This window comes from Dipodomys merriami, unplaced genomic scaffold, assembly GCF_024711535.1.
Source record: "Dipodomys merriami isolate MVZ:Mamm:240054 unplaced genomic scaffold, mDipMer1.0.p SCAF_7, whole genome shotgun sequence".
Taxonomy (NCBI): domain Eukaryota; kingdom Metazoa; phylum Chordata; class Mammalia; order Rodentia; family Heteromyidae; genus Dipodomys; species Dipodomys merriami.
Genome location: NW_027206290.1, coordinates 71,931,734 through 71,946,596, shown reverse-complemented (window position 1 = coordinate 71,946,596; position 14,863 = coordinate 71,931,734). Strand labels below are relative to the sequence as shown.

At 43.6% G+C, this 14,863-nt stretch overlaps 1 protein-coding gene across 3 annotated transcripts in view; it reads left to right on the top strand.

Moving 5' to 3' along the window:
- Trpc4ap (transient receptor potential cation channel subfamily C member 4 associated protein) overlaps positions 1–14,863 on the top strand; it is a 54,948-nt gene that overhangs the window by 26,168 nt on the left and 13,917 nt on the right. For 2 of the 3 annotated variants that reach the window (XM_070007134.1, XM_070007136.1), the window contains exons 7-10: positions 6,581–6,788; positions 8,232–8,417; positions 8,786–8,952; positions 14,663–14,794. In XM_070007134.1, the coding sequence (XP_069863235.1) occupies positions 6,581–6,788; positions 8,232–8,417; positions 8,786–8,952; positions 14,663–14,794 (693 nt within the window). The remainder of the gene's footprint in view (positions 1–6,580; positions 6,789–8,231; positions 8,418–8,785; positions 8,953–14,662; positions 14,795–14,863) is intronic. The other variant, XM_070007135.1, reaches the window with a different exon arrangement.

The window sequence follows — 14,863 nt, the reverse complement described above, 5'->3', positions numbered from 1 at the left end:
GAGGGACAGCGCCAGGTCCAGAGTTCAAGATCCACAAAAAAAACAACAAAATTAAGGGTAGAGAAATACTTACCACACAATGATTTAAACACTAATTGCACAGGACTAATTGAAAGTTTTTTTTTTCTGTCTGCCAAATTGCATAAGGCACAGGGAAATTTTGTTTGTTTCAACCGTACTTAGTCAAAATTGTTTAATGAAACCACAGATAAAACATACTTACTGTGGGCTGGGAAGGTGGCTCAGTGGTAGAGCGCTTGCCTTGCATGCATGAGGCCCTGGGTTCGATTCCTCAGCACCACATAAGAAAAAAGAAAAAAAGCCGGAAGTGGTACGGTGGCTCAAGTGGTAGAGCACTAGCCTTGAGCTGAAGAGCAGAGGGACAGCGCCCAGGCCCAGAGTTCAGGCCCCATGACCGGATCCAAAAAAAAAAAAAAAAAATACTGTATTGAAATCTTGCCATTAGGTCATAAGGTGGTCACTCAGATGGCTGGTAGCTTTTTTTTGTCAGTCATGGGGCTTGAACTCTGGGCCTGGGTGCTGTCTCTCAGCACTTCACCTCAAGGCTAGCACTCTACCACTTGAGCCACAGTGCCACCTCCAGTTTTCTGTGGTTTATTGGAGTCTCATGGACTTTCCTGCCTGGGCTGGCTTTGAACTGTGATCCTCAGATCTCTGCCTCCTGAGTAGCTAGATTACAGGCATGAGCCACCGTGCCTGGCCAGCCAGTAGTTTTTTTAAAAATATATATATATAATAAAAATCAAAACACTAAATTAGCCAGGTGCTATTGGCTCACACCTCTAATCCTAGCTACTCAGAAGTTAAAATCAGGGGGATCACAGTTCAAGGCTAGGTAGAAAAATTTGCTAAGACTTCATCTCCAAAATAATTAGCAAAAATCCAGGTTAGAAGTATGGCTCCTAAAAGGCAAACAGTATGCTAATCTAGAGGCCCTGAATTCAAATCCTAGTACTTATTGCTTCCCCAGAAAGGGGTGAAAACCATTAAGTTAAAATTTTATAGGGAAGGGCTGGGAAGGTGGCTCAGTGGTAGAGTGCTTGCCTTGTATGCATGAGGTCCTGGGTTCAATTCCTCAGCACCACATAAGCAAAAAGAAAAAAGCCAGAGTGGTGCTGTGACTCAAGTGGTAGAGCGCTAGCCTTGAGCCGAAGAGCTGAGGGACAGCGCCCAGACCCAGAGTTCAGGCCCCATGACCGGATCCAAAAAAAAAAATTTATAGGGAAATAATTATATCCATAAGCTTTGCTAGAGGGACTCATTCATTATGTTAGAATTTTGGATAATTTTTGTTGTTGTTGTTGGTTGTGGGCCTGGGTGCTGTCCCTGAGCTTTTTCACTCAAGGCTACACACTCTACTACTTGGAGCCTCAGTGCCACTTTTGGTTTTCTGATGGTTAATTGGAGATAAGGGTTTCACACACTTTCCTGCCCAAGCTGGTTTTGAACCATGATCTTCAGATCTCAGTCTCGTGAATAGCTAGTCTTTAGACATGAGCCACTGGCACCCAGCTGATAAAATTTGTTAGGACCTGCAGCGTACTTCCTCAATCCTCTGTCCCAAGCCTTCACGTTAGTGGTCGGTTGTCAGATTTCTTCCTTTTAATGTGCAGCAAGCTCCTTGAAATTGTGGTTGCAAAGAAGAGGATGCCCACGTGCATTATGGGGATCCAAACCTTCATTCTGTTGCCCAGGCCTTGCTTGTCATCATTGAGGCAGAAGCACAAGTGGGCCATTGTCTGTAGGAATACATGTGTACAGGCCCCAGACAGACCCTTTGTGCCTTTTGATAAAAAGTCTTTGTTATTTTTCCAATAATTGCGTGTTCCAGCCAGTGTGAGAGGATGCCTCCATGGTGTCCTCTCCTCTCCTGGAAGTTTCAACATAAAAGCAGTGATTGCTTCTTCTCAACTTTTCCTATCTGGTCTCTCATGTCCTTCTGTCTGTGTTACCCAAAATGATAATGGTTTCTCCTACACTTTATAGATTACCTCACTGGGGTTCAAAGCGGGAGTAGATGCACAAACAGAAGTGAAACTTCATGCCACAATCTGGAAAAATAAATTTGCAATTTATACAACAGACAAAGGATTCGTATTCAGAATTCTTACAAATCAGCTTGGTATGACAACTAGCCTCATCAAAAAAAAAAAAAAAAACAGTGATAGGAACAAGCATTTCACAGAAAGGAAACAATAGGTCATAAATATGAGAAGATGTTTCACTTCATTGATAAACAGGGAATGAAAATTCTATACCATGAGGGTAGAGAGCAAATGTTGATGAAAAACGCATATGAGTGAAAATATTTATATGCTGCTAGGTTTTTTGTTCTTTTGGGGTTTTTTTGTTTTTTGCCAGTCTCTGGGTTTGTACTCAGGATTTAGGCGCTGTCCTTGAGCGTTTTTTGCTCAAGGCTAGCACTACCATTTGAGCCACAGCACCCCTTCTGTCTTTTTCTGCTTATGTGGTGCTGAGCAACCGAACCCAGAGCTTCATCCATGCTAGGCAAGCACTCTATCACAAAGTCACATTCCCAGTCCTGTTTTTTTTCTTTGTTTTTGTTTTTGTAATATTAGCAGAATATATGTATATGTTTAGTGCGACGGACCAGCTCGGCCGGAGCACTGGGACCGGACCGATGGGACAGGGATCTCGGGATAGGTGGGCAAAGGAGTCGGCGAAGTGACAAACAGACACAGACTCAAAAGAGTTGCATCTGAGTGTATCTTTATTGAGGAGAATTAACATTTTTATACAGTGTGTGATTGTGACATAGATTTTTTGTTTATTTAAGCACGTAATCAATTTTTTAAAGGCAAAGCATTGATGAATTACATGAAAATTAATGACTATCCCACCAACTGTTTAAGCTAAGTGGTGTGAAACAAGTCTAGCATATTGTTTAATAGAATACGTCATCTATTTAGCCTTTTTTATGTTTAATAATTAACAAACCTAAGACAGGGCTATACTTACATTATACTCTTTTTAATTTTATTTTTATCCAACTAATTTTATCTTTATAAGCTCCTGTATAAGGAAATGGTTTTTGGTTGGTTTAGGAAATATGTTACTAACTTTATATTTTGTGTGAAAACACCATCTATTTCCTATAACGTAAGTTGGACTAAACTTAATCATAACTGTTGGGAGAATCTTTCTTTTTCTTTTATAATCAGAGGTCCCTTCTTTTTTAGAACTCTCTAAACTACTGGGATAACTCTTTCTAACTTAGTTTAGTTTATTGATTTTGTCTGTTGGACATATCTAGAAATTTTAAGTCTCTATATTTACTATGCGTGAGCCGCAAAACTGCTTGTGAAGTTGTAGGAGTTTTTGGAGGCAACGTCACATCAGATGATAGATTGATTGGGGGATTGCCCACATTTAATCTTTGGCCTTAGTCTTTATTACTTAGAGAAGCCATCTCTATTGGACTGGAAAAATACAACATGCTCTGTTCGTGGATCAATAGAAAAATAGCCAAAACGAGAATAAAGGCAAAGAATGTACAGCCAAGAAGAATATAGTAAGAATAAAGGTAGAGGCTATAAAGGTGTAGCCAAGTGTATGGGAAGCCTTGAACCAACACCCCCTTCCTGGGGGCATGCTTCCTTGAAGCTCTTTGTCCAACACAATCTCTCACGCAGATTCCGCAGAAGGTGGCGTGGCACCCACTGGTCACAGAAAGATGTCCACTCAGCTGGAAATACCAGGAACCACTGGAAGTGAAGAAACAAGTGTTTGACCTTGTTTCTCTGGCCAGAGACTATTCATTGAACTTGCAGTCCCTTATTCTGTTGTCCATGTCAAATTAGAAGCCATCTATCCACCACAGGCAGCTTTATGGAAGTGCTCTGCCCACCTGCGCTGGCTTCTCTTTGCTGAACCCAGCTAAGGACTCCTTGCAGACACATCTTCATGGCTGCTTTGCCTGCTGTGATCTCTGCTCCTTTCCAAACGCTTGCTTTGGCAGCTTCCTCTCCATTGTGCCTCTCGGACTGGGTTCCCATGGTGGTTGGATACTGAGCTGCTTGTTAGAGGAGGAAACAAGAGTTTTTGTATACAATGGCAGGCCTGAATTGGCCTGGAGGCAGGACAGACGCTCTCCCAGGTGGGACTTGTCAGGGCACAGGGCAGGCATCCTGCCACTGGGCCCTGGGTCACTGTGGTGAGCAGCAGTCACACTGGAACTTCTCTTTCTCAGAGAACAACGGGTTAAGTCTGACCAGATTGTCTTTTTTAGGGAATCCAGTTCTCCACCAACTCCTGGGGGATGCCTGGGGCTTGAGTCTATGCCAGGCTCCACTCCTGTCCAGAACCTTTCATTCCAAAAGTTTCAACCAAGTGTATGTGGCGTGGCAGTTTAGGGATTTTATTATTTATTTGTTTATTTGTGGGGGCAGTACTAGCAATTCATCTTGGGGTCTTGTACTTGCTAACAGGCACTCTGCCACTTGAGCCACACCACTAACTCCTTTTTCCATTGGTTATTTTTAAGGTAAGGTCTCAATTAATGCCCAGGCTAATCTGGGCTACAATCATCCTACTTATGACTCTCTGTGTCGCTGGTAATTTCAGGCACACCCCATTGTGCCTCTCCATAGCTGGATGATGGGCATGTGCCACTGTGCCCAGCCATTGGTTGAGGTAAAGTTTTGCAAACTTCTTTTATGTCCATCTAGCTTCAAACTTGGATCCCCAACCCTTGTCTCCACTTCCCAAATAACTAGAATTATAGGTTTAAACCACTTCATCTAGCTGTTTCGGGGTTTTATACTTCAATATGCCTATATCCTGTACTAGAGCACCTAGTAAAGATCTACCTAAGGGCTGAGGATTCAGTGTTTTGTTGTGGATCACTTGTAACCTCCACCTCAGGAAGCTCAGTATGAGAACACATTTTTAGAAATAAAAACAGTAGTTTAAACTCATAAGACTACCAGCTCAGTGGAAAATAACAGGGTTTATTATGTAAGGGTATTGTTTGAAGCCATGCATACATGAATGTGTACATTCCAATATCAATGTTTATTGAGTTATGATGAAAAATACATTTTTTAATTCATTGGAAGCTGTTGGCTGAGAAAAACTTGTCTGTATGTGCATCAAGAACATTTGTATCATTGTTTCAGAGCTAAACACTAAAAGCAAGTTCATGTCTCTCTCTCTCTATATATATATATATCTTTTTTTTTTTTTTGGTAGGTCGTGGGGCTTGAACTCTGGGCCTGGGCGCTGTCCCTCAGCTCTTCAGCTCAAGGCGAGCGCTCTACCACTTGAGCTACAGCGCCACTTCCGGTTTTCTGGTGGTTTATTGGAGATAGGAGTCTCACAGTCTCTCCTGCCCGGGCTGTCTTTGAACCGCGATCCTCAGATCTCAGCCTCCTGAGTAGCTAGGATTACAGGCGTGAGCCACCAGCGCCCGGCCATGTCTCTCTATATAGTGCAATATTTTAAAGTATTAGAAATTGAACGGTTGCCAGACTCTGGTGGTCCACTCCTGTTGTCTTAGCTACTCAAGAGACCTAAAAGGTCAAGGTTTGAGGCTAGTCCAGGCAAAAAAAAGTTTACTAATTCATATCCAAAATAACCAGCAAAGGCAGGGCTGGGAGAGAGAGAGAGAGAGAGAGAGAGAGAGAGAGAGAGAGAGAGAGGTAGAGGTGTGTGTGTAATGTGTGCAATATATATGAATGAGAATAGCTATGTAGTAAATCATTGAAAAAAGTAATAGAAGAAAGACTATTTGGATAAGGGTGCATAAGTCTCAATGTTGAGTCAAAAGTAAGGGATAGTACATTCACACTATGCTTTCAGAGTAATACCATACAGTTAAGTGAAAATATTTGCACGAATAAAAATATGCTCTAGGAATAATCACTAAATTCAAAATAATGTTTACTTCTGGGAAAGAAAAAGGAATGCATCTGTGTGGGGGAATACACAAAGGCCTTCAGTTATGTTTCAAACATTCTTATTTCTTAAAAAGTTTTTTTTTAAGCAATAGGGATTTATGACTTCAAAAACTTGAATGTAGGGGGCTGGGATGTGGCTTAGTGGTAGAGTGCTTGCCTAGCATGCATGAAGCCCTTGGTTTGATTCCTCAGAATGGAACAGAAAAAAAATAAACAGAAAAAGCCGGAAGTGGCACTGTGTCTCAAGTGGTAGAGCTCTTGCATTGAACACAGAGAGGCTCAAGAACAGTGCCCAGGTGCTGAGTTCAAGCCCCAGGACTGACAAAAAAAAGCAAACTTGAATGTGGGCTTTCTTTAATAGGCAAAATATGCCATAAGAGCAAAGGTAACTAATGAGAACAGTGGTTCCCAGAGGTAAATTTAACCCTTATAAACTAATCCTACAAGGTAGGGTAGAGAGCAGGAGATCCCATAACTTACTTAAGGTTGTATATTGAATTGCAGAGCTGGGAATTGAACCTCAGGGGTCTCCTTACTAAGCCATGTTTTGGGAAGAATGTAAGAGCACATACAAGTGAACTGAGAAGGGGGATTGTTTTGTTTATTTTATTTGGTTATTGTTTTATTTGTGTCTTCTTTAGGAAATGATTCGACTAGATGAGGTTCCTAATCTGAGTTCCTTAGTATCCAATTTCGATCAACAACAGCTTGCTAATTTCTGCCGGATTCTGGCTGTCACCATTTCAGAGATGGATACAGGGAATGATGACAAGCATACTCTTCTTGCCAAAAATGCTCAGCAGAAGAAGAGCTTGAGCTTGGGGCCTTCTGCAGCTGAAATCAACCAAGGTAATTTCTCCATAGCTCTCATCAGATTGTTTTTTTCTTTTTCTTTTTTTTTTTTTTTTTTGGGTGGGGGGGTCCAGTCATGGGGCCTGAACTCTGGGCCTGGGCGCTGTCCCTCAGCTCTTCAGTTCAAGGCTAGCGCTCTACCACTTGAGCCACAGCGCCACTTCCGGCTTTTTTCTTTTTGCTTATGTGGTGCTAAGGAATCGAACCCAGGGCCTTATGCATGCAAGGCAAGCGCTCTACCACTGAGCCACCTTCCCAGCCCCCAGATTGTTTTTTTCTTAATGGGTTTGGAATTTAAAAAATAAGAAACCAACAAAACAAAAAACAATGTTTAGGAGAACTGCATATACCTTTTGATTTCCTAAGCCTCTTCTGAGCTTTGATTCCCCCCAGCCACCCCCCCGCCCCCCAATACACACACTTTTTTTTTTGTCCAAAGGCTTGAATTCAGGGCCTGGGCATTGTCCCTGATTTTCTTTTGCTCTACCACTTGCCCTACCATTTGAACCACAGCTTTTGAGTGTGTCTGCTTAATTGGGGAGTAAAATCTCATGGACTTTGCTGCCTCGGCTGACTTTGAATCATAGTCCTCAGATCTCAGCCTTCTGAGTAGCCAGGATTACAGGAATGAACCACCAGTGCCCAGCTGATATGATACTTTAGGAAGGGAGAAAATTAAGATCATAGAGTTTGCATAAAGAAACTGAAAGGATACACAAGAAACTTAAAGTGGTTGCTAACAGTAGATAATATCTAAAGGACTCCTTGTTGTATATTTTTATTTAGAACCACATGAGTATATAAATTACTTCAATGAGAAAAACACTCCACACTATTCTAACCAATCTACCCTAGGTATTGTTTTCAATAGAAGAACTCTTCCCCCCACCTCCCCAAGTCGTGAGGCTTGAACTCTGGGCTTGGGCACTATCCCTGCACTCTTCAGCTCAAGGCGAACACTACCGCTTGAGCCACAGCGTCACTTCTGGTTTTCTAGTGGTTTATTGGAGATAAGAGTCTCACGGACTTTTCTGCCCGGGCTGGCTTTGACCCGTGATCCTCAGATCTCAGCCTCCTGAGTGAGGATTACAGGCGTGAGCCACCGGCGCCCGGCTAGAAGAACTCTTATGTTGATGAAATACTCTGACCTAAGAAGGTTTAGGGAGAGCTAGGAACACATCTAGGCATATGAATATCGATAGTCCACTTTTTAACCAAGTCATTTGTGTGTTATAAAGCTATCCCTTGATTGCTATTAGCTAGAAATTCAGAAATCATATTGTTGATACAAAAATATATTACTGCTAGATTCTGGTGGCTCACACCTGGAATCCTACCTCTTCAGTCTGAGACCTGGAAGATAGAGGTTCAAAGCTAGCCCAAGCAGAAAAGCCTCTGAGACTGTTCTTAAAATTCTCTCTCTTGTTCTCTTCCTTACAGCGGCCCTTCTCAGCATTCCTGGCTTTGTGGAGCGGCTTTGCAAACTGGCGACCCGAAAAGTATCAGAGTCAACAGGCACAGCCAGCTTCCTTCAGGAGTTGGAGGAGTGGTACACATGGCTAGACAATGCTTTGGTGCTAGATGCTCTGATGCGAGTAGCCAGTGAGGAGTCAGAGCACAATCAAGGTACTTTGGGAGGGTCTCCTGAGTGGTGAGCTTTTTTAGACCTCTGAAAACATTCCTAATCACCTTCCCAAGGAAAAGTAATGTGAGATTTGCTCACCTTTGACTTTTCCTTAAGGCAGTCCTAGATCAGGACTTGTTAAGATTCTTGCTAGCTATTTACAGAAACCTCATAGAGCTCCTTTTGAGTGAACCAGAACCACAGAGGCATTTTCTAAGTTTCTAAGCTCACCTGGCTCGAGGGGGATTTGTGTGACTATTAAAATGTCTGATGGGGGATGGAGCCCATTTGATGCTCTGTCCACAAATTTGAGGATAGATCATGTTTCCTTCTGACCCATGACTCAGGCTTCTCCTGGGGGCTGTGTCAGCCTCCACTGTGTTTCCTCCTCCAGGAGCTGCTGAGGAGAATGGGCTGCCTCACACTTCATCCAGGACCCAGCTGCCCCAGTCGATGAAGATCATGCACGAGATCATGTACAAACTAGAAGTGCTCTATGTCCTCTGTGTGCTTCTGATGGGGCGTCAGCGAAACCAGGTGGGTATCTCCCAGAACCTCAGAATAAGGGAGCTGGGAGCAATGCTGCTTGGCATGGCAGGCCATATCCACTTCCCAGCCTTCTCTCAGAATGGCAATAACACGCATTCTAGCCCAGAATGTGTGTGATGTTTTCTTTTCTTATAAGGAAACCAGACTGATTCCAGAGCTTGCAAGTCTTTCCACTGCACTTGGCTATGGCGATTTCCTAGGCAGCATCTAAGCAGATGCCAGGAGTGGCATCTTATCCCAGAACTGTGAAGAACAAAGATCAGGCCTATACGTACTCTGGAAGAGATGCCAGTCTGATGGAGGCTTAGTGTAAGGGCCAGAGACCAGAGCTGTGTCCGCTTATAGAACCTGGGCAAGTTATGGCTCAGAGCCAGCCTAGACAGGAAAGTCCATGACTCTTTTCTCAAGTTAACCATCAAAAAGCTGGAAGTGGAGCAGTGGCTCTCAATGGTAGAGTGCTAGCCATGAACAAGAAAAGAAAGCTCAGGGACAGCACCCAGGCCGAGTTCAAGACCCAGAAACAATACATAGCAAAATTAAAACAAAAAACAAACAAATAAAGAAACTGGTGGGTTGGTGTCAGTTGCTTGAAACCTATAACCCTCGCTACTCAGAAGGCTGAGATCTGAGCATGGAGGTTGAGAGCTAGCCTGTACAGACAAATCCGAGAGACTCTTATCTCCAAATACCCAGCAAAAAGCTAGAACTAGAAATGTGGCTCAAGTGGTAGAGCACCCACTGTGAGTGAAAAAGCTGAGCAAGAACACAGCCTTCAGGGGCTGGGAAGGTGGCTCAGTGGTAGAGCGCTTGCCTTGCATGCCTGAGACCCTGGATTCGATTCCTCAGCACCACATAAGCAAAAAGAAAAAAGCCAGAAGTGGTGCTGTGGCTCAAGTGGTAGAGCGCTAGCCTTGAGCTGAAGAGCTGAGGGACATTGCCCTGGCCGAGTTCAGGCCCCATGACCGGACCCCCCAAAAAAAAGAAAAGAACACAGGCTCAATAATAGCAAAAAAAAAAAGATGATGATGGTAACAGCATTGCTTTATGTTTTGGAGGCACTTCACCATTATTTGTATTTGGCCTGGGCGCTGTTCCTGACCTTTTTTTTTTTTTCTTTGTTTTTGGTCAGTCATGGGGCTGTCCCTGCACTCTTAGCTCAAGGTGAGCACTCTACCGCTTAAGCCACAGTGCCACTTCCAGTTTTCTAGTGGTTTATTGGAGTTAAGAGTCTCACGGATTTTCCTGCCTGAGCTGGCTTTGAACCATGATTCTCAGATCTCAGTCTCCTGAGTAGCTAGGATTACAGGCATGAGCCACTGGCTCCTGGCTTGTCCCTGAACTTTTTTGCCACTTTTTTCCTGCCACTTGAGCCACAGCACTGCTTCCATGTTTGAACATTCAGATACTTTGATAAGTTACCCCACAGGTAGAATGACCCCCACTCCCCACACATGATGGTTGAGAAAACCAAAGTGCAAAAGGAGCCATGCTCTCAGTGTCCAAGCATTAGGAGAGCCAGGATCTAAGGGCCACTGACCTGCCTACCTGTCCTCTGAACCTTCCTCTTGTCAGATTCTCAGGCACAGGCATTTCTCAGGGGCTGGCAGTGGCCTTGAAGTCCAGCCCCACTGAGAACCAGCATTTTGTCAGTACTTTCTCGAGTGTGCAGTCACCATTTACTAAGTCCTTCTGTGTGCCAGGCACTGTGGGCACAGGGATTCACCCATCCTCCCCAGACTGGGAAGTTGAGGAAAGGATTTCCTGGCCAACGGGCCGGGCTTTACAGATGTCTTCTCTTTTTTTGTTGTTGTTTTTTTTGGTGCTGGTTCTGGGGCCTGAACTCAAAGTGGCTGCTGTTGTTTCTGAGTTATTTTTGTGCAAGACTGGTGCTATACCACTTGAGCCACAGCTCCACTTCTAGATTTTTGGTGGTTCTCTGAGATAAAAGTCTCATAGACTTTCCACTTACAGGTTTTTAGTGGTTCTCTGAAATAAAAGTCTCTCAGACGTTCCTGCCAAGGCTAGCTTCAGAACATGATCTTGAGATCTCAGCCTCCTGAGCAGCCGGGATTATTGGCATGAGCTACCAGCATCCCTGTAAAATCTTCCTTCTTAGAGTGGCCTTCTTATTAATGTATAATTGAGCCAGTTTCTCTGACTAGTCTTGTCCAAATAGTAATCACAAGACAGGAAGTACTCTCCCGATGCCTTAAATTCCATTTTTCTACTACTATGTAAATCTTCAGTATAACAGTCATTGTTTCACTGCACTAATCTTCCATCACATTACCATATTGAGCCTACTTCATAGCTCCATTGTCCCCCATGTACCACCCAGGGTTACTAAGGTTCAAGGAACATAGTTCAAGACCACAGAGCTAGGCTCTGAGCTGAAGACCAACAGGGTCTCAAAGCCTGAATGTATATCTGCCTTCTATTTTCTACCACCCCACTGAGAAGCCAAACAAGGAGCTGTAGTTGAGAGCAGAATGAAGCAAGTACAAGTACAATTTGCTAAGAAGGATCTGGACTTAAAAACTAATAATAATAAAGGGAAATAACATAGCAGAAATCTCAGCCTGGCATGATGGCTTATGCCTGTAATCTACTTGAGAGGCAGAGACTGAAAGGATTATGGTTTGAAGCCAGCCCAGGCAAAAAGCTAGCAAATAAGCCTGGTGTTGTGATTCATATCTGTTCTATTAGCTATTTGGGAGGGATAAGTAAGACAATTGTGGTCCAAGGCTAAAAGGACTGGCTCAAGTTGGTAGAGGGCTTGCTTAGCAAGCTCAGGCTAAGCTCAAAACCTGTGTGGTCAAGAAAGGAGAAACAGGGAGAGGGAAGAAGAAAAGGAAGGATCAAACCTACCATTGACTTTGATTTCAAATGATAATCTGCCTCAGAAGGCCTTCTTTTTTGAGCTTTGTACCTCACCTCTAATCTTATTTATTTATTTAGTCCGTTGTGGGGCCTGAACTGTGGGCCTGGACACGGTCCCTCAGCTCTTCAGCTCAAGGCTAGCACTGTACCACTTGAGCCATAGCGCCAGTTCTGGCTTTTTCTTCTTCCCAGCCTTCTAATCTTACTTCCCAGCCCTCTAATCTTACTTTAACATAAGGTCTTACGTTGCTAAGGCTGGCCTTGAACTCCTGAGCTTAAGTAATCCTCTTGAGCTTCCCCAGCAACTGTGATTATAGATGCTTGACACTGATTCTCACCCCTAGTCTTTTTTTTGGGGGGGGGGTGTCTGGTCGTGGGGCCTGAACTCTGGGCCTGGGCATTGTCCCTTAACTCTTCAGCTCAAGGCTAGCGCTCTACCACTTGAGCCACAGCACCACTTCTGGCTTTTTTCTTTTTGCTTATGTGGTGCTGAGGAATCGAACCCAGGGCCTCAGGCATGCAAGGCAAGCCCTCTACCACTGAGCCACCTTCCCAGCCCTCACCCCTAGTCTTATCCTGGGTTTCTACTCTGCACAATGCGACCTTTGGACAGGATGAACTTTTGGGGACCATTGTGGTATTGCCTCTTCTCTTTGCCCTGGGCAGGGCTTAGAGTTTAGAGTGAGACAGAAAAGCATATGGCTTGATGATCACCATAAGCCTCATCTCCCAGATGAGGCTCATTAAACAGGGCAACATAAACCAGGTTGGATTTCAATTGAGGCCTGGGCAGCAATCAGTTATCGATCAGTCTGTCAGTCTGGGCTTCCTGAAAATGTCATACTGGCTGTGACTTCAGTGTCCAGAGATGTCTGTGGGCATACCTCTGTCAGGCAAGGCTTCTTAAGGTTTAATCCCCCAAGATAATACCTGTGGAGATCTGGACACACATGCCGTAAGTGGGGTTTCCTTGGCTAACCTTGCCAAGGTTGATATTGCTGAACTTCCCTGCCTTGTAGACCAATAGGGATTGAGCTGCTGCCTCACATACATTCTATGGTTGTCTGTACAACAGCCCTGAGAACTGCTTTGTTTCATACGTTAAAAAAAAAAAAAAAAGACAGCCAAACACATTGTCTTATGCCTGTAATTCAGTGATTTAGGAGGCAGAGACTAGGAGGATCATGGTTCAAGACTAACCTGGCAAAAAGTTAGCGAGACACCCCATATCAATAAGCTGGATGTGGGGCTTCATGTTTGTGATCCCAGCTACATGGGAGGCTAGAAATAGGAAGGTTGCTTTGGAGCCTTTTTTTGCTTTGGTTTTTGGATAAAGCCCCACACTTTGTGCCCAGGCCAGTTTCTGACCACAGTCCTCCTACCTATGCCTCCCATATAGTTGAGATTATGGGAATGTGCCACTATATCCACTTTTTTTTAATTAAAAAAAAATGGAAAAAAAATGGTGGGCTGGGAAGGTGGCTCAGTGGTAGAGTGATTGCCTTGCATGCATGAGGCCCTGGGTTTGATTCCTCAGCACCACAGAAGCAGAAAAAACCAGAAGTGGCACTGTGGCTCAAGTGGTATAGTGCTGGCCTTGAGCTGAAGAGCTGAGGGACAGCGACCAGGCCCAGAGTTTAGGCTCCCTGACTGACAAAAAAAAAAAAAAAAAAAAAAATATATATATATATATATATATATATATATATATATATACACACACACATACATACATACACATATGTATGTATGTATGTATGTTTAAGTACTTGTACAAAAGAGTTACGGTTTAACAGATCACTTTATGAATACATCTCTCTTGATCAATGTCGCCCCTTTCATCATTTTCCCCATCTCTCCCAACTCATCCCCTCACTTCAATTTTCTTTTTTTTCTTTCTTTTTTTTTTTTTGGAGGTAAGAGTCTCATACACTTTGCTGCCTAGGCTGGTTTTGAACTGTGATCCTCAGATCTCAGCCTTCTGAGTAGCCAAGATTACGGCTATGAGCTACCAGCACCTGGCTTAAAAATTATTTTTGTTGGCCATGTATTTCACAAAGTGATTTTGTTGTTGTTGTTTTTTTGTTAGTTGTGGGGCCTGAACTCTGAGCCTGGGGGCTGTCCCTCAGCTCTTCAGCTCAAGGCTAGCACTCTACCACTTGAGCCACAACCATTTCTGGCTTTTTCAGCTTATGCACTGAGGAAGTGAACTCAGGGCCTCATGCATGCAAGGCAAACGCTCTGCCACTGAGACACCTTCTCAGCCTAGTGATTGGTTTTATTATATTTCTTTGTATGTACAGCTTATTGTGAATTTTGCTAAGACTTCCAGGTTTAATCTTTTAAAAGGCTTCTCTACTCCTGAATTTTCTTTTCTTCCCTAGTACTGGGGTTAACTTGTGCTTTACTCTGTTTACTTGCTTGTTTGCTTGGTATTCCACTTGAGTCCACACCTCTAGCCCAGCTTTTTGCTGGGTATTTTAGAGATAGAGTCTAGCAGATTTTGTTGCCTTTGCTGGCTTTGAACTTTGATCCTGTTAATTTCAACCTCCTGAGTAGCTGGGGCTATTGGCATAAGCCCCTAGTGGCTGGCCAGTTTCTTTTTTTTCATATTTGTATCCTTACTGCTATTTTGAGCAACTATTTGCAGAGTTAACAGGTATTTCTATGTAGTCAGATATAGTACAAGTTGTATAGAGACCCAGCTTTCTGACATTTTCTATGTTTTGAAAGTTGTGGGTCTGTACTGCACATGTGTCTTTACTGGTTCTTAGAAGCACACTGGTCATAGTCTTTCTCTTCTTCCCTCCTTGTCCAGGTCCACAGGATGATTGCTGAGTTCAAGCTGATCCCTGGACTCAATAATTTGTTTGACAAGCTGATTTGGAGGAAACACTCAGCATCAGCCCTTGTTCTCCATGGTCACAACCAGAACTGTGACTGTAGCCCAGTAAGCAAGGGACCCTGGGGACATTTGTGATTTTACTTGCTAGAAGTAGTTGTTTCAAGACCTGCTGGC